The following is a 27,674-nucleotide window of genomic DNA, read 5'->3' as shown; positions in this document are numbered from 1 at the left end:
TGTCATACTCTGTCTTCACCCTCCACTACAAGCAATGCTACTTCTTCCCACTTAGCACTGATGTCACCTCCAGCCCCACTGCTCTACTGGACACCTCTTGAAAACACTGTCATGTCTTCATTTAGTTGCAATTCTTCGGGTGTGTAAACACATTTTAAAATCATAAAATGCTTTTCTATATTTTTGGTTTTTGCTTTTATTAGGGTTTTTGATACACTCTCAAGTCTCTCAATCTGGCCTTGAATTTGAGATGTATCTAAGGGTGACCTCGGACTCCTGGTAGTTATGTATGTAACCAACAGTTATGTCTTCACCTCCTGACCGTGGGGATTACAAGCACACACCATTGTGACCAGTTTATGTGACACAGTCAATGAAACCTACAGTCTAACGCATGCTTAGCAAGCCTTCTGTCAGATGAGCTACACTGCAGTCTTCCTCTCATTTTTTAAAGCAGAAATCAAACCTCTATGTTACCCATACAGTTTTGTAGATGATTCTATGACCGTTGCGGACAGAGTTCTCCTCCAGTTAAAACGAATGACAACATTTTCTACCACCCATGTCTCAGTGTGACTTCTACCCATAGTACGCAATAATATTCCAAAGTCACAAATGCCACACTGTATCTGAAGCCTCACTATTCAAGCGTCTTTCCAACTCTGTCTACAACATCACAGTACTCTTGGATGTCTTCTCAGATGAAAATAATCCTTCTTAGTCATGTTATAGGTGTCTTAACCTTTAGATATTTGTATTCCTTAAGTTCAGTTGAGGGACTTAAGTTTTTCTCACAGCATGTAATGCAGGGCTCGGCAGCCCACATAAACAGCGTTTTAAAATAACTCTTAATTCTATGCTGAATCTGTCTTGACGTACGGACTCACGCTGCCTAGTCTATGAACCACAGGCTTCGGAATTTAATATGTCCAAAAATGAAGTCAGAATCTTCCCAGTAGAACTTTATTACCACCTTGTGCTCCTAAAAGCAATGACTACTGCCATGAGTCAACTCAGTCCCAGAAATGGAAATGTATTCCTGCAACCTCTTCCCGTCCAACATCAGCCCCGGCTCTTCTTCCCCTTTACATCCTATGATATCATCCTGAGACCCAGAGTCTGGCTGCTGCTATCTAATAGCTGGATTATTATTCCCACAGTTCCGGTCCTTTGTCTTCTTGTTTGTTCTCTGTACCCCAATCTACGCTCAAGAGGCATAGAGATACCACTGCAAGAGGCCAACTGCAAAATGTCATTTTCCCTGGCAGCACCCTTCAAAGGCCCCCAAGAAGAAAATTCAGATGCAGTGGTTCCTCGTTAAAAACGCCCCTTCCTGGACTAGCCGTGCCTTTACATTTTAGCTTCATCTGGGTTTCGCCTTCAAATGTGAAGCTGAAGTTTTTAGGCTTCCTTGAATTTGTGATTTTTTTTTTAAAGGCTACTTGAGTATAGCACTAGTGTTGTATGGTTGTTTCTTTGCTTTCCCTTTTTCCTTCCCATCCACCCGCCCTTTCTCAGTACTGCCTGAGCCCTGTTTAGGATTTTGGCTAAAAGTGACTGCTCAGATTCTGGATGCAGTCTAGCTTTGAAAGGGGCTCTGTCCTTTTTGTGTGGACGAAAACAAGGCATTTGTTGACCTTCCTGAGTGCAGGCATTTCTCTTTAAAGACTACAGAAATGTAGGGTGGCATAGGACTTTGTGAACATTAAATGAAATGCTTGTAAAAAAAGGTTGGCCCAGTTTGGATATATAATATTCACATTATATATAATATATATATAATATTTATTAATGATTGTTGCAGTTGGAATGGCGTCACTGCCCTCACCATTCTTATCATGCCCTCAGCACTGCCCTCATAATTGGCCTCAATGTATTCCACCTTTATATTTTATTTTTTATTGTTCTGATCCTTCTACATAATGAAGTGCTTCAGGGTCAAGATGATATCTATTTTATTTACTGCTGCATGCCTGACATCTAGCACAGGAATGACTCTTTAACAGCACCAGTTAACACTACAATAAAAGGAAAGGGCTTTAGGATTTAAAGGAATCCTTTCCCACTGCGCCAGGGAAGCATGTTTCAAAGTACCACACCACACGGTTACATGTGCATGTGTAACTGCAAGTAAGATAAATATTTCAGAAAAATATGACATTGAGTGTAATATTTTTCTATTTGAGATGAGTCTTAAATTTCAAATGATAATTTATGTCACACACATTTTTATTAAATGTAAAGTTAAATAAATCCATAGATAAATATTATTAGGGGCTGCAGTTATGACTCGGTGGTTAAAAACACTGGCTGCTTTTCTGAAGGACCAGAGTTCAGGTACCATCACACACATAGTGACTCACAATTATCTATAGCTTCAAAGGTTGTGATACTGTCTTTGTGGTCTCCATGAACACATCACCCCACACAAGATGCATAGATATGCATACAGGATAAACACACAAACACATTAAAAATAAATTTAAAATGTTTTAGGTGGATAATGGTGGTGCACGCCTTTAATCCCAGCAATTGAGAGTCAGAGGTAGGCGGATAGCTGTGAGTTAGGGGCCAGTCTGGTCTACAAAAGCGAGTCCAGGGCAATCAAGGTTACACAGAGAATCCCTGTCTCAAAAAAACAAAAAAAATGTTTTTAAACAGATCCCCCAAACATATTATTAGACAGGAAGGAGATATATAAACAAACCCCACAGATTTCAACCTGAAAGAACTGTTATGTTTCGAAATGTTGAGGATATAGGAATGATTTCCTCAATGAACCACACTGAACACTTTATTTTATGAAAGCTATATGGAAGCTACAAAATTCTACAGCTGTTACTACATTTGTATGATAAAACAAGAGGAATTTTATTTTAAAGTCAACTCTCACCATAAGGTACATCCTTTTCGTTAGGCCTCTCCTGGAAAGCAACTTCCAGTGAGGAGTTTGGAGTTAGACCACAAGATCCTGGCTCTGAGAACTGGTGAAAACTTAATTAAGTGGGGAAAGGTTTAGGTGAGAAACTCTCCATGTTGATATACTGTGAAGGTGAAAGGTCTGAAAGCCAGATTGTTTGTCCTTTTCTCCGAGGAAGTACAGAGAAATATGTACCTAACTAGCAAATGGATGCTTTAAGGAAGAAAATAAGGTACATGGCTTTTAGAAGGCAATTTGGAAAAATTTTTGTATAGTTTGACCCAGTAATCCTTCTTCTAGAAATTCACCTTAAGAAGTATTTTGAAAGAAGAAAATGCCAGATTCCTACTACAATATTTCTGAAAATACATAGAAAAAAATCTACTGAAATTTCAAGGACTTGATACATTATGTTGAGTATGTGCAACCCATGTAAACAAAATCCTAACTTCAATGCAGACATTTATTCTCTCAGATTATAACAACAACTATGAGCACCTGTTTTGTATTTATTTATATTATCGGTTAATTGTGCATATAAATAACGAGTAAACAAGAATACAAATAATAAGTTATTAGACTTGCATAATAATAAGGACTCCTAATGAAGTCTGTATAATATGGACATCTGTGATGTAGATATTAAACTTTTTCTTAATCCTAGATTTAAATGATGCTCTTAAATGTTAATTCTAAATCTGGCCTTCAGTAGACAATGCTTTATATATTGTATTCTCATGCTGTATCTAGTATAAAAGGTGTCCATGAAATTACATATTTATGTTTTTGATTTTATGAAAAAGTGTCATGTGTCCTAGGAAGGCCTCAGATTTCTTATGTAGCTAAGAATACCTTTGGCTTTCTAGGCTTTGTGGATCCACCTTCTGAGCAGAGGGATTACAGTCATGTCCTACTTTACCCAGTTCATAGAGTACTGGGTCAAACTCAGCACTAGATTGATGCCAGGGACGGACTCTACCAACAGGCTCTGGACCAGCCACCATTTTCATGTTTTCTATGATCCCACAAATTGCATAAAATAATAATCTGTCTTCCTCATAGGCTTTAGTTATGATTATTCACTGATTTCTGTGTCAGGATGTTTGACTTCAGCCATTGAGCACTTAAGTCATAGTCTATATAGGTTGAAAAATATTTTTACTTATTGGTATTATAACAATTGAAGAAATGTAAGGTGTTAGATAAAAACAACCTATACTGAGATCTTTTCTCATAACCTTTATTATTTCCATATTAGCTGAACCAACTTTAAATGAGGGTATTGATGTCTAAGAAAGCTGAACTCAAGGAGATATGTCTCTCAGCTCCTCCTAAACCAATCTGAATAACAATCCATGTGCTTCACAGACATGGCTCACACACTTTTACGTATAACACATATGCAGGAGGTTGGTGGTAAGCACTGCATGTGTTTCCTAATGGAAAACATTTAAAATGACACTTGACAGGCACGTATGTGAGGCTTAGTACTTGTATAGTCACCCCACACCTTTCTAATTTTTCTCACATCCTGGATTTTTAGATACAACATGCTTTAAAGGATGAGAAAAGAATAAGGTTAATATTATTTATTAAAGGAGGAAGCGTTCATAATTCTGCAATTAGAACTTTTACTATTGAGGGGGCTATTTATTTCCTCATCAATCTCTTTAAAAATAAAATGTAATGAGTATCTACAGTACAATTTATACTTAGGATAGGAAGAGAAATACAACGAAATTCAGAACAAAAATGAAGTAATTATGTCCCAAATTTAAATCAGTGTGGAATGGGATCGAAGAGGGTAGGTGGTTAACAAATAAACCTTTTCAAAAGGAAGTGGCGCAAAAAAAAAATCGTCACAAGGGAAAATGAATTTAACTTATAACATGTAAACTCCACAAGCCAAATGTTACAAATTGTCATCATCTGTTACACATTTGATAATCTCTGACACCAGAGTGCTGATGCCTTTGCAAGACACTGTAAAAAATGCCACAGTGTAGAAAGCAAGGACAGTGGTCATCAACAGAAAACAATTAACCTCCAAAATTCAATGTTCTGAAGTCAGGAGCAACTCAGCCTTCACATATAATCATGCCCTCACCAAGGTGATTTTCTGTCAAGAAAAATATCCACACCTATTGTTGTCTTCCAGGGAGCACGAGTTTCAGCTAAGGCAGCGTGTGAAATATTCAAGAATACAGTGGGAAGGTGTTAAATTAGAAGAGATAAAAATAGACACACCTTATGCAAAACAGAATCTGAGAGGAGGATGGCCACACACAAAATTTCATTCAATATATTCATTCAAAATCTTCCAGCTTGAAAATCCTCAATGAAGAGGAAGCAATATAAACTGAATTCTTTTTTGAGAACGACACATCTTAGGGAATAAGACTTGCCAGTAATGGGTAGCAATTTCCTGCAACATAGGTTCTTATCATGCATCTGACCTTTTCAAAGTGATGTTATCCTCTCAAGGGCTTTGATTCTCTGGACTCAAAGCCTCCTTAAGTATACATATAGTCCTAAGGGTATAGCAAAATTTAAGAAAAAGGATAATAAAGATTGTTACTGGAAGCAATGACTAAGTATGGCTAGAATGTACACAAACCACAGTTCAACTCAGTCATGCTTTTACTGAAGACAAAAGCAGAGAGCTTTTGTTGACTTCTAGGTTTGACGTGATCACATCACCAGAGTTAGGTCCACAATGTCGTAAGGTCAGAGACCATTACACAAGTTGAAGCAACCTAGTCTCACAGAAATCAGCTTTAGTAGATTCATGGTTGTATGAAAAGTCAACAACTGTAAGTGACTAAAAATGTCTATGTACTTAGAACAGCCTGGGAATTTTCTTATATCCATCCATACTCTATTCAATCTGTTATTGTCTTCATACTTTATGAGATAAAGATGCACTGATTACATATAGGTTGAATGTCTCACCAATGACCTCAAACTCACTAGAATTGCAAATAAGAATCAGTTCAAAAGAATAAGCCCAAAATATTCTGACTCTATACACACACACACACACACACACACACACACACACACACACACACACACAGAGAGAGAGAGAGAGAGAGAGAGAGAGAGAGAGAGAGAGAGAGAGAGAGAGACAGACAGACAGACAGACAGACAGACAGACAGAGAGATACAGAGAGAGACAGAGGCAGAGAGAGACAGAGACAGACAGAGAGATACAGAGAGAGACAGAGGCAGAGAGAGACAGAGACAGAGAGAGACAGAGACAGAGACAGAGACAGAGAGACAGAGACAGAGACAGAGAGACAGAGACAGAGAGAAACACAGAGAGACACAGAGAGAGACAGAGGGGGGCAGGCAGTGGCAGAGACAGACACACTGAGAGAGAAACTATTTTCTCTGGTACACCATTCAATTTGAGCAAGAAGCTATTTAAAGTAATAAACTGATATAAGTACCAATAAAGTAAATACATTTTTCATGTTTGTATTGTTTCAGAAATAACATAGCCATGTAGTCATTTGAAATAACTAACATAAATATATTTTAAGCTATTTTCTAGAACAAAAGCATTGATGATATTTGAGGAAATAATTGTTGAAGATGACAAATTCCCAAGAAAGTTAGCTCCACTCCTAATAACTGATAATTTCTCACACTGAAAAGTCTGTAACTCTGCACTAAATAACTTCAAATAGCCTGCTATTTGAAATACAAACCAGTGTAAGTTACCACAAAGAAAAATTTTGGCTGCAATAGAGTTTTAGATGGAGCAAAGTCTCATATTTCAATATATATTTCTACATGATATCTGCTCTTATTTCATTGTTTCTCCTGAATCAATTATCATGCATATTGTACCTCTATTCCCACATTGGCCTTGGCAAAGTGAATGTCAACACACACAGATTCAGTGTTCGTGTGGTCACCCAGGATGAGATGGCACATTATGATTCTAGTATTGATGGGATTGGTGCCTGTAAGTCTTTTCACAACCCCAGAACATGCCTGTGTATGTAATATCCTCAGACATACACATTTCTTAAATATAAATATAAGGGCCATTTTTCAATCAAACCAATTCAAAATAAATGTATACAGCAGGGGAGAAGAACAGATAACTTATTGAAAATGACACATTAGGAACCCAGTTTTGGTTGGTGCTTCCATCTCTTTAAGCCCTATGGGTCTAGGTTTCTTCACTCTTTGCATCTTTTCACACTTGGGTAAAATCACATCATCTTCCTCATAAACAGCGAAAAGGATTCCACAACCAAAACTCAGGACCTTGTAGACCCACCATCCAGAATGACACTTCTGATAATCCTAGAACTCTATCGAGACACTGCAGCTCCAGAAACAGCTCCTGAGGACAATTAGAATGTCCATCAAAGATTAAATGCTTAGATTTTACTTACATCTCTGGTCTTAACCTCTATTGTTTTATTAAACTCCGTGGAGTTTCTCCTTGTTCTTTCAGAATACCAGACGCATTTCTACTTGGAGTTCTGATAATCAGAGATTCTTCAAGATGGAAGATGCCATTCTTACATCTTGGTGTTTTTTCATGAAATGCCTACTTCACTTAAATAGAAACCAGTTGTCATTTCCCTTTATATATATAAAGCAAATTTGGATAAATATAATTATTTAAACAGTTTCTTACTTTAAAAACTGGACACCTTATTTATTCACTTTACAAATGTTGATTTTTAAATCTGTGTGTGCATGTGTATGTGTGTAAGCCTAAGTGTGCACATGCATATGTGTGTATATTCATGTGAGTGCAGTTGCTCTCAGACACCAGAAGCATGGGAACTCCAGGGCTGGAGCTGCAGTCAGCTTTGAGTTGCCAGATGTAGGTGCTGGAACCAAAATTAGGGTTGTCTGCAAGGGACATTTGCTCTCAACTGTGGAATCCTCTCCCAAGCCCTGATCTTCTTGTCTGAATTGTTGTCTTTAAGGCACTTATTACTGGATAATGTATACGTATGTCAGTGTGTACATACATAGACATACTTTTGTTGTCTTCATCACCTCCACTTTTTTTCCTTTAAGAGCAAAGCTATTTGTATCTTTTTAATGCTGTTTAGTTAGAAAAATGAAAAAAAAAAAAAAAAGGAAGTCCTATGTTGCCCAGGAAATCTCTTTCCAAATTCTGCATCATGCCTGTAGGTACTTCACTCCCTGGCCCATTTGACCCAGCAAAGCAGCTCAACCTTTCTTCTCTCCCTACTTCTGCTTAACATACAACTCAGATAGTATTTGTTTTGATTTTGTGTAAATCACTTGTGACCTCTGGGCTGGTCTGCACTTCCTGTCAAGTCCCTATGAGATAATTTCTATTTACAACTACGTTTTGATTCCTCAAGGGTCATCAATATCCTCTTCAACATTGAATAAACATGTGACTTTGTTGTCTCTCTTTCAAGGACATTTAAGGCATTTCATAGTGTATGCTATGCTTTCATTTCTATGTCTCTTCCATTAAATTCCTGCCAAGAGCCACAATTGAGGTCTCATCCGCGGATGTGTGCTCTAAGGCAAAATGTTGAATGTCACTGCTCCCTTTAAGTCCATGTACTTGTGTGACATTTGTCACACAACAACAACAAAAGCATTTTCCGGACCCTCTTCAATGTCCTCGTTGACTCATCAATCTTAGCTCCTGGAGGACTGGGGCAAAGGACTGCTGATTATTGGATTACTACCTTTAGGCACAGTGCTTGGCACAAGAAAGAAGACGAATGAAAATACGCTGCGTGAATGAGGATGACTTTGAGTTATTGTAAGCAGTTTCCCTCCCTTGCCTCCAGAGCTGGAGTCTACCCAAGCCCAAGGCATTCTCACTTGACTGAAGTGCCTCTGAGCATTTGGATTCCGTGTTCAAAATTTCTACATCTATTTTCTCATCTCCTTTCCTTTAGTTTAACAACACATTATCGCGTTGTTCTGTATTCTACATACTGAGAAATGAACTCAAGACAAGCATTTGGACTTTGCCTCTGAATAACTATGCTGTAAGCATCTTCTAGTTGTGTCTTCAGCAAATAGTACCCCGTTTGAAGCTGCTACAATTATGTTGATCCATGTCCTTCTTATTTCTTATTAGACTTACTTCAGTGTCTTCTTTACTGTCCTCCTTATTTACAGTTTGTCCTAGGAACTTTCTTATTGCTGGGTACTTCACTGTTGCTGTTGTTGTTGTTGTTGTTGTTCCTGTTGTTCCTGTTGTTGTTTTGGTTTGGGTTTGGGTTGCTTGTTTTTAAGAGCTAAGCATATTACTTTCTGAAAATCTGTTGAGGCCCACCTATACATTTCCAGAGTGTTCAAAAATTAATTCCTTAGCTTCCCATACAGTGCCCCATAAGGGCCTTACCTCTTTTTCAGACATCATCCCTGATTCTTTACTCTAGATGTTTTCCCACTTACAGTCAACCCAGTATCAAAGCATATGACTTAGTTTTTACGCCTGTCCCTCTGCTAACAGTATCCTCTTTCCGACATACTTCTGGTGGTCTTATGAAGATTCACTCAAATACCCTTTTCCCCCCAAGCTTTCCTTGTCTCTACACATTTCTTATGAGAGTCCAGCATAAGCCTGATGCAGCAAGATCATATATTCTCTAGGTGACAACACAGATTGGATAGATGTCTTAAGCCTGTAAAGTACATGCCAAAGATTTATTTAAAATAAGCAAATTTATAATTTGGTTCTCAAGGTAAGAAAGGATTCATCTCATTTCCAGTGAATAAAACATAGAGTACTATATCTTTTTTGTTTTACTTTTAATAGAAACATATGTACATATGAATACATAGTATATACATACATTTAAATATTTATTTATTTATTTATAAAAATATTTGTGTCTGGTATGTTGATAATTAAGCTAAGAATACAAATCTATAATTTGATATTTTGATTTTTTATTTCATTTTTAGAATTTCTTACATGAGTATTCTTTTTATATGTCTTTTCCACTCTGCAGTCTCTCTCATCCAACTCCTCCATTTCTTACCCACTTCCCGTCAACTTCATGACTTCTCCATTAATCATTATGGTTATATGAATGTAAGAACACATATGTATATATAAATACCATTACCTTGATTCTTAAATTAGTACATCCCATCTGAAGAGTGTTCTATAAAGTATATACAGAAATGATGACTAAACATGAATCAACTGTTTTCTCTCTTATTTATCAACTCTGGGGACAGTATTTACTGAATCACAGAATACTTCTTAAGGCATCTTACCTATTTTGATTTAAGTGTGAATACAGTAATAAAGAGTAGAGAAAAACATATCAGAGATTAAATTAATACAGAGATGGTGAGGAAGAGAAAGAAACTCCAGTATAGGAAAGGATACTGAAAGGAAATAACATTACAATAGGGCAATGAATGATGACTAAGAGTTTGAAATGTCTAGATTTCAATATCAGGTCTAGTGTCAATATCAGGTCAAAAGAAAGGTTGGTAAGTGGCGGCTGTATTCTAATAAGTTCTTATTTGTCATCACGAGGACATAGAACTTTTAGAATATATTTTAGGTTGAAGACATGATGACAAAGTCATTGACATGAAATAATTAGAAAGCATTTCTCTCATATTTCACTCCTGTGTTGTTGGGTAGCCCACACAAACAGCCAATGGTGAAGTATATAAATTCATTTACCAACCCACCCATCTCTTGATCATATTTGAAAGTATAAAGAAGAAAGGAGGGAGAAAGGATAAAAGTGAAAAAGAGAAAAGAGTATTAGAAGTCCTGAAGGGGCAGAAGAGGGAGGGATCAGAGAGGACAAGAGCAGAGAGTCAGTACAGTTATGTGACCAGGATAACACTGTACCAGAAACCATAGTTGCTCGTTACCTTTTTCCAATTGAAATAAGAATATAGAAAAATTCTGTGAAATGTACTAGTCAAGAATGAAAAGCCTTCTTTCCCAAAGGAAACGTATTTCATTTTTGAACTATTTGGTCAGAAGAGACTCTGGAAACGTATTTTTCTAAATTTGAATCCTAAGTCTTCAGTACATTATCATCATGGCCTTGAGCAGTTTGCTCAATTTCTCATTGCTCATTTCTCTCAACACTAAAATGGAGATGAATTTATTACTTATCTTAACAATTTCAATTTAGCATTGCCATACACATAGAACACAGCCTCATAGAAAGTAAACACTACATAACTGTTTGGGTTAATTAAGTATGAATGATTCTGAAGATAACAAGGAAGCTCAAAGAGGAACAGCTTAAACCCAACCAGTGGCCACTGCAAAGGAGGGGATGGCTAGAGTTTTAGTTTCCACGCATTATTCTACAGATACACCGGCATCAAAAAAATGACATTGTTCTCAGCCCCACACATACTGCTAAGCATAGCAGAATCATATCATTTGAAGAGACATCATGAAGTCATCCATACCATCACACCTAAATAGCTGCCTAATATCATGTATACTGTAAGTTGTACATCCCAAGTGCGCCATCTAAACTCTGACAATTTTGTAAGTTTAACCTTAGAAAGATTTCTAAGTGAAATCAATGATTTAGAGACACATAAGGGCTGCTCTTTAATAGTACTGTAAATGATCCATCCAGTTCAAATTCTGTTGGAAGCTCAGATTGTGGAAATATTTAGCTTTTGATCGAAATACTATTTATTAGTTGTGAAACATATATTTAATTTTTCTTTGCCTTATTCTCCTCATATGCCAAGTGAAAAGGACAGAAATTCACGTGTGTTTGTGTTTGTGTGTGTGTGAATATGAACGTATATCTATATGTTTGTATATATGCATGTGTATACATGCCTATAAGTGTACATATTTACAAATATATGCATAGATATAAGGCACTTAGTATATCACCTAATAAATAACAAGCATTATCAATCACTATTACTAGTATTATTTTACTGATTGATGTCCACTTATAATATTGAGGAGTTATATTCTACTATTAAACAAATAGCCAAATATAGAGCCAGTGCAAGGAAGTTTATCTTAGACTTCCTACATAAAATGTAAATTTAAAAATCAGGGAAATGTTTTAAAGTACTATGTTATACCATTTAAACACTATGTCTATCTGGTGCCTCATATTTGACCATTTTCCCTGGAGCGGGAGACCTGGTGGCACTCAGAGGAAGGACAGCAGGTTACCAAGAAGAGACTTGATACCCTATGAGCATATACAGGGGGAGGAAATCCCCCTCAGGAACTGTCATAGGGGAGGGGAATAAGAGGAAAATGGGAGGGAGGGAAGAATGGGAGGAGACAAGGGATGGGATAACCATTGAGATGTAACAAGAACAAATTAATAAAATAATATATATCTTGGGAAAAAAATATTAAAGATATTTAATGAGCAGAATGTTTTATTATCTCTGGTGCTTCCTGTCAATCATATTGTAAAATTATGCAGAAATTATTAATTCACCATTTTTAACATGTAAATCAATGATTTATCCAAGCCCATCAGATTTACTGCAGCGAGACTCCTGAAGTAAACAGAAAATGGCAATGACTGCTCAGTAGTTCCTAATTTTCACCTCTTAGAAATAGTTTAATATGGCAGGAAACAGCATCCTAGTTACTGGAATGAAACCTTGCATCTTTTTATCACCACCCATTCAAATATAAGAAAGAAAGCAAGCACCAACTGTTAGCCTATCAGAGGGGAACATTTACTCCCTCCTTAAGAGTTCTGCTGTGCACATAAAATATCAAGAATTCATAATTTGGCATTTTCTTTATACAAGAATAATCTTCTTTTGATTGAATAATAAAAATGTTTTACTTTTCATTTTATTCAGAAAGATAAACTTGGGGGCAACCAGTGCTGAAATAAAAATGTAGCAGTTTAGATTCTCTCATTCATTTTTATTTAAATGTAAAAAATAAGAGGGTAACTGATTAAATCATTTTTTAAAACTACAGGAATAGCTAAAAGCTCATTAGAAAGGGCTCTCCTTGTTGGGTATAATTTGCATAGTGAAAAGAAGGAAATGAGCTATTAAAAGGTCATTCGCTGGATCAGAGTGTTGAGCAGGTGAGATTTCTCACACCTAATCTTAAATTACTTCACTAAAGCATCTGCGTATGGACAGCAAGATAAATAAGTAGGTATCTGTCTGTCGGAAAAAGGTTCTTCTACAGCCAAGATCTGCCTGTGATGGGCAGCAGCCAGGTCCCTTGAAGATTTCCACATTTACTTCCTGAAGCCTGTAAATATGTGCCTTCTGCAGGTAAAGTCTTTTCCCATGTAATTAAAGATGTTAAGACGTGAAGATTATTTTGGATACTGGGAGGGCTTGAAGGTAACCACGGTGGCTTGTATCAATTGTGGAGGGATTTCAGACTAGGACAAAAGACTTGAAAATGCTACTCTTCACTCTTTGTCTGGATATGAGGGGAAAGGAGTGGACCCTAAAACAAAAGCATACAGGCAAACTCTCAAAGTTGGAAAAGTCAGTAAAGCAGCATGTGCCTAAAGCTGGAGGAAGGAAGAGATCCCTTCCTGGTGGAGGACACCATAACAAGGACCACAGAATCAACTAAACAGGGCTCATAGGGACTCACAGAGACTGAAACTGCAATTACAGGTTGCATGTGTCTCCGTGAGGTCCTCTGCATACATGCTGTGGTTTTTTGCCTTGGGAACTTTGTTGGCCTACTCACATGAGAGTGGTGGGGTGGGTACCACTAACCCTTTTGACTGCTTGTGGGACCTTTTTCTCCTAATACATTGCATCACTCAGTGTGATATGAAGGTTTTTACGTAATCTTATTGTATCTTGTTATGTCCTGTTCAGTTGATATCACTTGGAGTCCTGCTCTTTTCAGAAGGCAAATGGAGAAGCAGTGCATCTGGGGGAGGGAAGGATGGAGGCAGGGCAGGGAGTAGAGGGTGCAAGTTTGTATTGTATGTATTTGCATTAGAAACGTATTGTACGACAGATGAATAAAGAAAAGGGAAATAAAAGTGATTGACTTTCAACTTTAGAACCATGAGATACTGTATCTGGCTGCCTTAAGGTCCTTACTATGACTTGTTATAGCAGCACTGAGAAGCCAACACACCATGTTTACAGTAATTGTGTGGCCCATCTTACCTATAACTCAAGGTAGGCATGCCTGTCTTTATTTCCTCATAATTTCCGTTTTCCTAAATCTAACACATTGTAGCTCTAATTTAAAGAAGTAACTTATCAAACAAGATTTAACCATAGTGTAACCATGTCATTACATGTAATTGTCAACTGTCTCAAAGCAAATCAACAATAACAACCAATATAAAAATGGAGCAACTCTCTCTCTCAGGCTTATCACACTGAATAAGAAAACTTCCATTACTGAAATGTGTTTAATGGCAAATAGCAAGACTTGATTACATACATCGGTACTTTTTTGTTTCACTGGACAAACACAAATCTAAATGATCTAACTATATTTTCCAATGTCATCTGAGAAGGCTGTGTACATTAATTCTCTAATATCTCTGTGTCCTATCCATATTATACTTCCAAGACTGTAACCTGAAGAGTAGAAGAAAAGTGATAAAACATTCTTCAAGCTAGTGTTAGGGGAATCTGGATCCTTAGCCTGGCACATACTGTGTACGACATGTTATTTTTTCAGTATCTTAACCAATCAAGGAGGATAAGAATTAATTTATTCTTTTCTGGGGAGTGTAAATGACAACATGCACAAAGGACTCATGTAGTCACAAGTCTGATTCTTATTGTTAAATGCACAGATTCTGACACATGCCCAAAAATATATATATATAGTGACATTTTGAATTTAGGAATAAACTCTGATCATAGAAAATCTTAGTAAACTGTGTTTGGAGACCTGAATTTAAATATAACATTGACTTTCTCTCTAATTCCACATGTTGTGTGTCCAGAGAGCTACACATAACACTTAAATTTCCTGTACTCATTTGGCCAGTGCTCTAGAACATTCTACTGCATTGTGATATACAGGAGCATTGAAGCACTACTTGACTGATAAAGCACTTTGTCCTCTCAGAAGAACATTGACTATGGAAAATAATGTTTATACCAATTACCAGCTCCACTGTTCTAATGTATCAAATGAACATACAACTTTTATTCACTGTCAAACTATATAAAAGTCACAAATATTTTCTTTTTGCTTTTTCTTTATTTTCTCCATTTTCTTCTTTTTAATATTTTGTTCATTAGTTTGGCTATAAAATGAGAGCATCACATATTTATTTATTTTTACTCCAAACTTTTTATTAACCAAGATATTTTAAGTGTGCACGTACATTCTGGAGTCACACCTTATACAATTTTATTCAAAGATCTTCTATTAACTGCATTGCATATCAGGAGCTATATATATGGCCTACTTCAAAAGAATTATTACATTTTTGCATAGTATGCATCTTTGTAATACAATTTTGGGAATGACTGTATCCATAGTAATACATATTACCATTAAATACAAGCTAATAATATAAGAAAATCATAGTTCTTTTAAAATGTAACTCAACTTTACCATTAGGCTCAGAGAGTGGAGACAATAAAATTTTTCATCTTAAATGATTAAAACTTGTTTCTATGGAGAAACAACTTTAGAAAAGAAAAGCTGCAAACAATGTTGGTCTTCTTTTCTGGACAAAGCAACCATACCATCCAATTTTGCACTTAATTTAATTTACCTGCTACATGCAGTAGACTAGTTATGTTGGGGTGGAAAGGGTGGTCTTTTTGTGTCCCAAACATAATGCTTCTTAGTTGCTTTGATCCCTTGGAACACTAAGTATGAAATGTTATCAAACACAGCTACAAACACCATGATATCATTGTCTTCCTCTTATTTGTTCTTCAATACTATAATAAATGATTGTCACAGAAACGTGCCTATAAATGCAGAAGAATAAAAACAATCAACTCTGAATAATCACTTACATTGTATTTTCAAATACTGACTCCTGTATTGCATGTGTTTCTCCCTCCAAGATGTGCAGTATTCCACTGCAAAACAGCCTTGAAGACACACTGTAGAGACAAGATATTTCTGGATCCTAATCTGGATTTTACTTGTTTCATAGTTTTATCTACTTACATATTATACAATATGGGTCAGGCCCAGCCTTTTCCTCTGTGAATTTTGGCATGCTATTGAAGTAATAGTTTGAGAATTTATTAAACAAAATACCTGACACACAGAAGAACATTCACACTAAATAATGACAATATATGTTATATGAAAACAAAGACCATTGTTCTAATTCTTCAAATGTTTTCTTAAACGAAGAGCCATTAGCTGCTTAAACCATGAGGCACTAAAGTACAAGAAAAGCTCAGCTTCAAAGACTGGCACATGAGTGGTCTGAAAAGACAGGGTAAGACCCATGGGGGCCAAAACTGGAAGGTAGAAGTGTTCTCTAAACAAATGAGACAAATATAATGATTGTATACTCAACAGAAAAACATCATAACTTTATTTTGGCCACAGTGAAATGAGAGCTAAAATAAATCTTAGACTATGACCTAATATTATGATCTCTTTCTACAGCCAATACTTCTTCATTGAACTATATTCTAAATATATGTTCTCATAAGAATGTAGAAAATATATCTTAAAGCTAATAGTTTTACCTCAAAGTTTATTAATATCATATCATATTAATATGTAAATGACAAGTTTATGGACTCTGAATTTACATATAACTAGAGCATTTGCTTATTTAGGAGTATTAACATATCACAAATGCTTAAAATCAATCATATAAAATGTTTGTGCACATTGAATATCCAATCACTACTTTTCAAAATTATGAGCTCAACTGGACTTATGTCAAAAGATGCATTATGTAACTTCATCTTCTAAAAGGATAAGGGAAGAAATTTTAAATTACAATTTCTATTGTTGGTGTATTTTGAGGCTTTAATAATGACTTCAAACATTACTGAAGATTCAGAGATAATTTAAAAAGCCAGTAATTCCAGCTATTTGGAAGACTGAGGCCAAAAGATCACAATTTGAAGAGTCGGACCCTATCTTCAAACAAAAGGTGAAGAAATAAATCTCAGTGTTATATTAGCCCTCATGGTCTTGGGTTTAATTCCTAGTACAAAAATAATAAAATGGGTTATTGATAGACAAACTAAAAAAATTACTTCGGTATCTACCCAGTCATTTTCTGTTCCAGTAAATGCAAAATGAGTGTGTTGTGTCGGGCTAGGTTCTCTGTGCTGTTAACATCCAGAATGACTAAGGCAAGAGAGAGGGTATAACATACAATTTAGCAGAAAACACACACACACACACACACACACACACACACACACACACACACACACATACTATGAAGAACACTTATGGATAAGTTATGTTATAATATGAGAGACTTCACAGTGGATGTAAACTTAAATCAGGTAACTATAAAAACCTTTTTATCTTTAATGAGTTACTAAAAAAATCAGAAAAATTAAGATGAAAATTCCAGAAAAAGAAAAGGAAATTTGATATTTAATTGTAATGTGTAAACTGATAAAGTAACAAGATATCTAGATGTTTGGTTAAGCTTCATTTTAAGATGTTTTTGAGTTTTCATTTGAGTTACATTTATTTTTAAAAATTCAGCAAATTTAGCCCATGACTTTTTGGATATGAATAAGCCTCATGCAATCAGCTGAACAGAACAGAAGACTGGTTTCCACCCAAAATAGGCCAGAACACCATTTGTTTATATGTCTTTGAGGTAGAGCTTTGCTGTTATTCTTATATACAAATTCAAATTTAAATATCTTTAATCATCATATATTTCTGGGTGTCTCACGCTGGAGATCTGTCTACCGTAAGCCACATGTTCACCTCCCACTTACAACTGGAGATCTTGGAATTAGTCAGCTACCATACTTACGTGAAACAGTTCCTTTTTGTATACACATAAACATGAGTGTACATATACACGCACACACACAAGCAAACACACACATGCACACACACACACAGTGGCACACTTCATTCATTGGTTCTTTTCTTCTGGAGAATGTAGAAAAACCTGGTGTGGTAAAATAGTTCAGAGCAACGGATAACCATGTGCTGCACCTGACAGAGGAAAGAGCCTACAGCTTTTATGGAATGGAGCAGAAGCCTTTGCATCTCTAACGGTAATGCTTAAACACAAGGAACAGAATCCAATATGAAACAGCAGCAAAAAAAAAAGGCCTAACTTTGATGTATAGAAATGATAGTAAAATTTTGCCTTTATCTCAAGAGTAAAGGGGAACGATAAATAGATTTTGTTCATTCGTTTTTTGTTTTTTTTTTACAAGTAACAATGAAATGACAGAAACTATTTTGAAATTATTTGATTTGACATATGCAGTAGTTGAAAGGTCATTCAAACAGGAAGTGTGAAGACCTACTAAAAAACTAATATAGCCATAGAGAGATATATGGAATGAATCAAGGTGGTGATAACGGTACACCTGATGACAATTTTGAAGCCTAATCTACAATAAAAAAATGATTGTTTGGCTTTATCAGCATAAAAAGAAAGTATAATGTCAATCAAGCAAGTGTTCCAGGTGAGTGAATATGTAAGGTGGATGGTAAGAAAAGATACTGTATAAAAATCAAGAGTTTGTTTTTTTAAATATTAATTTGGATTATGTTGAGCACATAGTTAGGAATGTGAGAGTTATACATACCAAGAATACATAGATGCTTGCTAATCAACATTTATTATCACATTAATCATGACATCCAAGTTCTGGAAACAACCTAAATGCCCAACAGCGGACGAATGGATAAGAAAAATGTAGTATCCATAGAAGGTAAGGATTTTTTTCAGTCATAAAAGAAAATGAATCAAGCCCTTTAGAAGATAATTGATGCAAGTAGAAAAAAATCATGTGAAATAATTAAACCAGTCTTAGAAGAGGGGTTGTTAACGAGAGGGTAGTGGTAGAAAAGGGCAGTGGGGAGGTGGAGCAGCAAAGGAACTTTATATGTTGCATAAGTTAGAATGCATCAGACAGATATGGTGTTTAGAGGATTTGTGACAATCGTTCTCAACCCATGGGTTCTGAACCCCTTGGCAAGCCTCTATCTTCAAAAAAATATTTACATTACAACTTAAAACAGTAGTAACATTGTAGTTACCGTGTAAAAAAAATAATTTTATAGTTGGAGGTCTCCACATTAGAAACTGTACTAAAGGGTAAGAGCATAGGAAAGGCTGGTTACTACTGATCTAAGAGAAAAAAGAAAGGGAAAGATAGAACTCTGGGGATCTTTATTTTCTTGTTATTAAGGAGAAAAGCAAAGATAATAAAGAATCATCTAATAAATAGGTTTCTCTGCTAGAAAGTATTATGGTTTTCCTTTACCATCAAGAACTGTGAGAAAATCTCAAATGCTATTGGATAAGAAAGCTTATTTACAGAAAAGCTAAATGTAGCCAATATCCTTCTCATCAATTATTCCTGAGAACAAAATTTTATATAGCTCTCGTAAATTATTCACAAAGAAACCTGAACTTTCAATATACATACAACAGAAGCAATAAAAGTATCTGATAACACAAGAATGTTCTTAAATTTTCTTTTAATGAGACTAGCATCAATGGTGAAAAAAAAAATCACAGAGTATATGTCTCCTTTTTTCTTCAAAATTACCTAATTCAACACAGATAATGTTTATGCTATTTAATATAATTAAACCTCTGTTCACATACCACAAACCCATAAATATTAACATTAAAAGGACCAAGCAAATACACTCACACACACACACACACACACACACACACACACACACACACACACACACATATATATATATATATATATATATATATATATATATATATATATCCTGAGAGAAAATGAGAGCTGTAAAATATTCATAAACCAGATAAATAAATGTTGGATAAGAAAATATAATCTTCTAATTCCTTCACACTCTAAATCCATAGGTATTTTTCCAGTTTTGCTCTCTATCTCTCTGTGTGTCTCTGACACACACACACACACACACTCTCTCTCTCTCATGAATATGTATGCATATATTCCCTAATAATTGGTAATTGAAGATAAGATGTGACTTTTCTTTTTTTTTCATAAGAATTAAAATTTACTATGGTACATAGTTCATACTCAAAAATAAGGACTTCAAAATATAATAGAGCTGGCATATGTGGATATGACTATTACCACATATCACACAGAAGTAACAAGAAATCTGAGACAGATTCTAGGTTAAGGCTAAAGTGCAGATAGACTATGGATTGTCCTTATCTCTCCATTTTAATTCCCTTAATTTTCAACAAGCACTGGAATTGTGTGATAATGAATTCTATCCTTGAGCCACATTGACACGAATGCAATCCTGGATCCATGTGGGCTTGAACGTTATCCTACACCCAAATGAGTATGAGTATGAGTGCAATCATGGAGCCAAATGAGCATGCGTGCTGTTCTGGAGCCACCTGAGCATGAGTGCTCTCCTGGAGCCACATGGGCGTGAGTGCTCTCCTGGAGCCACATGGGCACGAGTGCTCTCCTGGAGCCATATGGGGTGAGTGCTCTCCTGGAGCCACATGGGCGTGAGTGCTCTCCTGGAGCCATATGGGCGTGAGTGCTCTCCTGGAGCCACATGGGCGTGAGTGTTCTCCTGGAGCCATATGGGCATGCGTGCTGTTCTGGAGCCACCTGAGCATGAGTGCTATCCTGGAGCCATATGGGCGTGAGTTCTCTCCTGGAGCCACATGGGCATGAGTGCTCTCCTGGAGCAACAACATGGGCATGAGTGTTATCCTGGAGCCACATGGGCACGAGTGCTCTCCTGGAGCCACATGGGCGTGAGTGCTCTCCTGGAGCCACATGGGCACGAGTGCTCTCCTGGAGCCACATGGGCGTGAGTGCTCTCCTGGAGCCACATGGGCGTGAGTGCTCTCCTGGAGCCACATGGGCGTGAGTGCTCTCCTGGAGCAACAACATGGGCATGAGTGTTATCCTGGAGCCACATGGGCACGAGTGCTCTCCTGGAGCCACATGGGCATGAGTGGTCTTCTGGAACCACATGGGTATGAGTGCTATCCTGGAGCCACACTGGCATGAGTGCAGTCCTGGAGCCACATGGATATGAGTGCAATCCTGGAGCCATGTGGGCATGAGTGTTATCCTGGAGCCACATGGGTATGAGTGCTATTTGGAGGCCATGTGGATCTCAGTGCTGTCCAAATAGGCCTCAATGTACATTGAGAATCTGAAAACGATGGAATTAAACCTTCACAATGTTAAATTTGAAATATATAGTTAATTCTTTAAAGTACAAAAATACTCTTTTATATAAAAATAAACTCAAGACACAATAACAAGACAATTACCAATGAGTTACCCCGAAAAGTAGACTTTATTCATCAACAACATAATGGTTTCTGGTAAATTTTTGCTATAGTCTATGACTGAGCCTCCTTGAACATCACGCTATCCTGCCTTTCCTTTGGGAACTGGAATAACACACCAGAAGCAAATGCATGCAATATAGCAGCTGTTTGACAAGCTAATAAGTAGGAGGAGAACAATCTTAGATGGCTATTTCCTGAATGCTCTCCTATATTTGAAAAACTGCATGTACATACTCAATGTATTTCCTCTGAATACATCTTAATCCATGGAAAGGGTGAATACTTGGTAAAGAGAAATTAAGACTGCTCATGTCATTAGGGTTGCTAATCAGCATTATTTAAATTATATCATCATGGGTTATCAGGGCAACTTCAAAATATTCTTTAGGGTCCTTGAAAGTGAAAGGAGAAAGAAGAAGAGAGTCCAAATATGACTATGAACGAAAATCACAGAGAAGCAATGTGCTAACATTGGAGACGGAAAGAGGAGAAGCCATGATACAAGGCAGATAGGAAGCCTTCAGAAATGAAGAAGGTAAGAATCTAACTCTCGCTTACAGCCTCTGGAATATAAAAACCTCTACTAAGTCCTTGATTTTAGGCCTGGGAGACCCACCTCAGTCTTTTACTTTATATATCAAGAAGACGTAGTCTATCTTTAAATGTCTAAGTTTGTGGCAATCTGATGCAGTAGCAATAGAAAACTACACAACCATGAGTTTAAAGTGATGTACTTTGGGCACAAACTTTTCTCATCAATAAAATGGAAAGAGTCTCAACTCTGCAAAAATTAGGCAAAGTTCCCAAGGATCAGACGCAGAGCATAATCATAAAACAAGAGCTTTGGATAAATGTTGATTCAACTGAAAGTCTCCTGCATCACAGTAAGATCTCACCTGGGGAGATGTAGATGGCTGGACATATAGTAAATGTGAGTGTTGGAAATCAGATTGTATGTTGTCCTTAAAAAGAAGATATATTTGTGCTATTAAAATCAATTGAAATTATTGTCTCCTATGTTATGTTACTTTGATAAAGTTGCCAAACCAAAAATACCATGATCATTAATGTATCTTTTTAAAAATCATTTTCTCACTTCTTCAGTGATTCAAAGTTTATGATCAGTTGAACTGCTTTCTTCAAAAGTCATCTATTTTGTTTTCAATCATTTATATTCCTGTTTGTTCTCCCATGGTTTTCCTCTTTGCCAATTGACTATGTCTGAATTCATGACAAGGGCCTTTATATTCTTCTGGCTGTGACAGCAAGAGATATGTGCACAGACCTGGAGTCTGTAAGAGCAATGGGAAATTTGGGTTTCCTAAATGACAAAAACCATTCTGAGGTGCTAAGCTATCAAATAATGCTGAAGAATGATTGTAAGAAGCTACAGAATAAAAGTGCTAGCCTGGTGGAATCACTTATCTTATTTACTTAATTATTTAATTATTCTTCCATTTTCCCCTACCCAGCTCTTTTTTTTTTTTTACTATTTTTCTTATTTTTTTTTCATTTTTACATATACATTTATATTATTACACATTTATTCAATAAACTACGTACAGAAATAAGAACCACAAAACAATCAGGAATTATATAAATGTTACATTCGTACTACTTTGGCTATTTGTATTTGGCAACCTTGAAAAAAACATTTCCTATTTTGGTGAGTCTAAAACTCTTAATCAATATCTATCATATCTCATCTCTATAAACTTAAGACATCTATCTAGATATAGAAACATCTTAACACCTAAACAACTAAGCTTAACTGTAAAACTAACCTATCTGGTCTTCAACCCCATTAGAGATTTGAGAAGGAATAAATTTAATTACCTGAGTAGAGAAGCACCTTCCAAAATGAAAAAATGATAGAAACGGTTTGCTGCCTGAAAAGTCACCCAAAACTCTATGAAATCCATTGGTATAGAATTTTTTGTATTGGTGAAAAATAAGTTTAATTTTGCTACATTTGTTTAGAATTCAAATTTAAGATAATTCTTCACACACAAACTATATATACTCTACTGTAATAAGAAGTATTGTACCCATATAACCCAATTACATTACAAGGTTTACTTCCAATACTTTGAAACTGCTATTGCAGGTTATTTAGGATAATTAAGTAAGACAAGTTAATTATTAGTTGGTCAAATAATGGTCATGTCAATTACTAGCCTATTTTTAATCACCAGAATGTACATCCTAAGTTTAACAGATACATATGATTCTATAGATAGATAAGGTAAAATAGTTAGATAAGGTCTTCAAAAACCTCAGACCTACAGAATAATCTTCCATATTTAACAAGCAAATGAAAGCCAGTATTTTATTCAAGGGGCCAATAGACTCACCTTTAATGACCTCAAGAAGCACTTTGTGGCCCATTTTATTAGTAGAATAACCAAATAAATTCTGAAAATGTCAAACAGTAGGAGTTTTAAGCATAGGTATTTAGGTTGCTTTGTTACCATTTAAATGGTAGATTAACACAACTTTAATCCATGATAAATGGAAATCTATCTAACAAATCATTTTCTTCCACACCTATAGAGAAAAATCTTAGTCACTCAATCCCATGGTGAAAAACCAACAGCACACACCCCCTATCCAGACCCCAGCCTTTAATACATTCTTTTTATCTCTTATATAATAATGTATTATGATAGACTATGTACTATAGCCACTAGATATTATCAAGAATATTATACTCTCTTATATGGAGAGAATTTATAATGTGGATTAGATAAAGACATTTTGGAAGCTATGATAAGGGGGAAAAAACACAAGATATAACAGTGCAAGACTAGGTCATATAAAAAAACTTTCCAAAAGAAGGAACAAGTTGTTACATCTTACGCTGTCAATCAATAAGAAGGCAGCACAATCTCCAACAAGTTTAAGTGGGTTCATAAAATAACATGCCCATCCTATTTACTGAACACCACAGAAAGATGCTATTGTACACTGAGGCTCATGTCCATCAAATACTTTATATAAAGGACAGGATTCCTTGAAGGAATTTACTACTTTCATCACATACACAAAGCCTGTGACATGAAAAATATCTTCGGTAAATGATCTGAAGGCAAATACACCTCATAGAGTTCATGGCAAGCCCTTGTACAAAAAGTCCCAAACTAAAACCACTGAACGGTTCTAAGTAAGTCCAAGCCATTTTCTAGAACTACAAATTATTTCAAAGCAGTTGACGGCTTGCAACTGAGGCTTTGTTTACACAAAGTGCTTGAAAAGAAGCTGCTAAGAGAATGTGACGTCAAAAGTAGTTATTATAAGCTAAGAGTGGTCAGCCGATGATCCGTAAGAGAGATCAAGCAGGTTCTACACGGATCTGTCATTATTGCATGAAAATGGTATGTTTGAGTCTGGGAACAAGTAAAAGGAGACTGGGCATATAAGTAACATGCAGTATGCCCAGTGCATGCATGGTGGTACATCATGCGGAACCCCTGTTGTGTGATGGGAAGAGCCTTACCTGCTGAGTAGTCACAGCTGGCATTTTCCCTGGAATTGCTTTCAACATTGTAACACTGCCCTTTTCTCAAAGTAGCCTGTAGCTGTGATTGGCATGAAACGGTACAGGGGTCCTTCATTTATTGGATACATATCTGAAAGTCACTGTTAACTTCAGGGAATCCTAGCCATGCCACACATAAAACACTTTGAATCTGGCCCTGGATCATCTTTCTCCATTTTCTCAGTCCAGGCTCTCTTTCTTTTAAAAGATTCTTTCCTACATAATTTTCTGATAACTACCTATATATAAATATTCCCTGAGGAAGCAACCACATGATACATAAACTCTGCCCTCTGCCTTACTGTACACTGTGAAAGCTCTATAATGCTATAATATTTTCTGGGAAGATGACCATATGCAACATGAATAACAAGAACTCAATATTTAAGCCACTGAATCATTTTGGATAAATTTAAGAACAATCTTTAAGAAAACCTAGGCTTTAGTTTTGTACACAGAAGTCCCATTATCCAGATACATAAGATAGTTCGTCTTTTATTTGCCTACAACTGTCTATTTTGTCTTTTATAGACATTCACTTTGTTTATTTGGTAATTAATAATAGCTTAATATTAAGATACAGGAAAATCATGTCTTAGATGCACTTGACCAATGTTAAACTTCAATGATAAAGTCATTTGTTCAACTTCACCCAAAATAGAGCATGAATCTAAGATCTTGTGAGGTTCATAAACTTAAAGGAAATCAAGACATACAAAGACTAAGTAGTATCCTATAAGAATTCTCAAATATAGGAAATCTCTTCAGAATTTACACTGTGCTTATCTTTCTCAACTCTATTCTTTCACATAGGCATACATTTTAATGTGAAGTATGTGTTTACAAAATAATGGTGGTCCACAGGACTTGACAATATAATCACAGTAATCAGTGTACATAAAACATCCTATGCTACTCCTTTCAAGCGTTGGATAAAGTGCTAAACAGTCACTGTTGAAAAGGAATTCTCAAAGGCAACTCCATGTCTGTTTTTTTTTTTTAATAAAGAGATCTGGCTTTGAAGTACACTATGAACTTGCCAGACTGGACAGCATGTTATACTAGACAGCAGATTAATCTTCAAGTGTAAACTATGGCTGTGCAATTAATTTCAGGGCACTTCTCTTGTAGAGAGAAATAAGAGTTAAAGTTCTGAGTGACTTAATTGCCTGTGAAAAGTTACGGGTAATTATGAGTTAAAGAAAACATCAGCTGCTTAGAAATGCATGGCAGGACAGCTGAACATAATACCTTTCCTGTTCTCACTAGGAACGGTTTCCCATCGAGGCAGTTTCTGTATCAATCACACAATAGTCAAAATGGCACAGGGTTATACTACATGACACAATAACTGCATTCATAAGTGTAGGAAAAATGACATTTATAGTGGCAATGCTGTGGCTTAACACCTAAAACAAATCACTAAGCTGCCCTAATTTGTAAGCTTTGAGAGTTGAGGAATTCATTTAGCTAAGGGGAGGACAGAGCTTGTGCTCAGTCTTTTTCCTCGGCACAACAAGATTTTCAAGAAAAGAAATCTGCTGATATAGTCTCTTCAATTAAGTCTGTGTAGAAAAACATTGCAGCCATACCCAGAGGGAACGCAAGACAAAATCAGACCAAATATGACATTTAACTATCAATCTTTCCAAGGCCAGTGATTGTTCATCAGCCTCAAGGAAAACAAAGCTGTACACCTGACAGTGGAGATGTTTTATAACCACATACTACTGCTTTACATAGAGGAAGAAAACTTCTGCAAAATGCATAGTAGAGGCATATCTTCATTTTTATACATTACTATACCGTATTTACTAATTATGAATATGTTTAAATACCCTATATGTCAAAAAATAAACCATACAAGAAATATTCCTCAGTATATGTATGCCAATACTCAAAAATATTTTTTCAAAAACATCACATCTTTCAAATCCAAGAATAAAACTTTTATGCTAAGAAGAATTAGTGGCATGTGTGTGTGTTTATGTATGTGTGTTGATCAGTCTGAAAATTAGCACTCGAGTTGTATTTTATATATTATTTGAGATTTTCATATTTTATCACAAGAAGCATAAGCATTAATGTACCAGACAACAATTTTCATAATTCATAGTTTATACACAGGTCATATTGCACTCTAAATTTTGTCACTAAAACTATTCAGTAGTAATTAAAACAGTTTGAACTTAAGCTTCCAAACATTTCTCATTCAAAAATCAGGGTATGGTATAAAATTTTTGTAAAGATTCTAATTTAGAATGTGGCAATTAACAACGTTTTTTATATAGCAATGCCTTTATTTTTTTAAACTGCATATTCTATGTTAAATTAGCTTCAATAACACATGGGAAATAACTTAAATTGCTAAAGTTTGTTTTGTAAATGTATTTTTTGTGGGTCTACATTTGATTGCAGAAAACTTTGGTAAACTGTAAACTCACAAAAACACAAAAAAAGAATTATAAAGCCCTGACTAATAGAAGAACAAAGAGTGTCTTCTGAGCATCTAAGTGAAGCTGGGCCTCAAGTGCACATTTATTTCTAAAGATAAAACAGGCTGTAAGGGCATGATACTCTGCAACTAAGAACTATTTCTAGTGTGACAACTAAAGACAGGAAAGATAATAACGCAAATGTCTACGAATTATATTATGTATTTATGAATTATGTTTATGAATCTACCTTGGGAAATATCCATGTGTACTACATACAGAAATACACATGGGTTTTGTGTACATCTTTTTCAGTTCTCTGAGCCTGGAGAGGTTAAACATAAGGATTTCAAAGCCTTTTTCTGATAAGTATT

At 35.8% G+C, this 27,674-nt stretch overlaps 1 protein-coding gene across 2 annotated transcripts in view; it reads right to left on the bottom strand.

Moving 5' to 3' along the window:
- The window catches only part of MDGA2 (MAM domain containing glycosylphosphatidylinositol anchor 2), a 771,250-nt gene that overhangs the window by 731,754 nt on the left and 11,822 nt on the right, over nt 1–27,674 (bottom strand). The window contains exon 2 of one of the 2 annotated variants that reach the window (XM_084793705.1): nt 15,872–15,961. The exons of the other annotated variant lie outside the window; for it this stretch is intronic. Coding sequence (XP_084649831.1) covers nt 15,872–15,961 — 90 coding nt within the window. The remainder of the gene's footprint in view (nt 1–15,871; nt 15,962–27,674) is intronic. 2 annotated transcript variants of the gene reach the window in all.

The sequence above is a fragment of the Acomys minous genome, assembly GCF_964271855.1.
Source record: "Acomys minous genome assembly, chromosome: 8".
NCBI classification, from domain to species: Eukaryota; Metazoa; Chordata; class Mammalia; order Rodentia; family Muridae; genus Acomys; species Acomys minous.
This window is presented reverse-complemented; position numbering and strand designations above follow the sequence as displayed.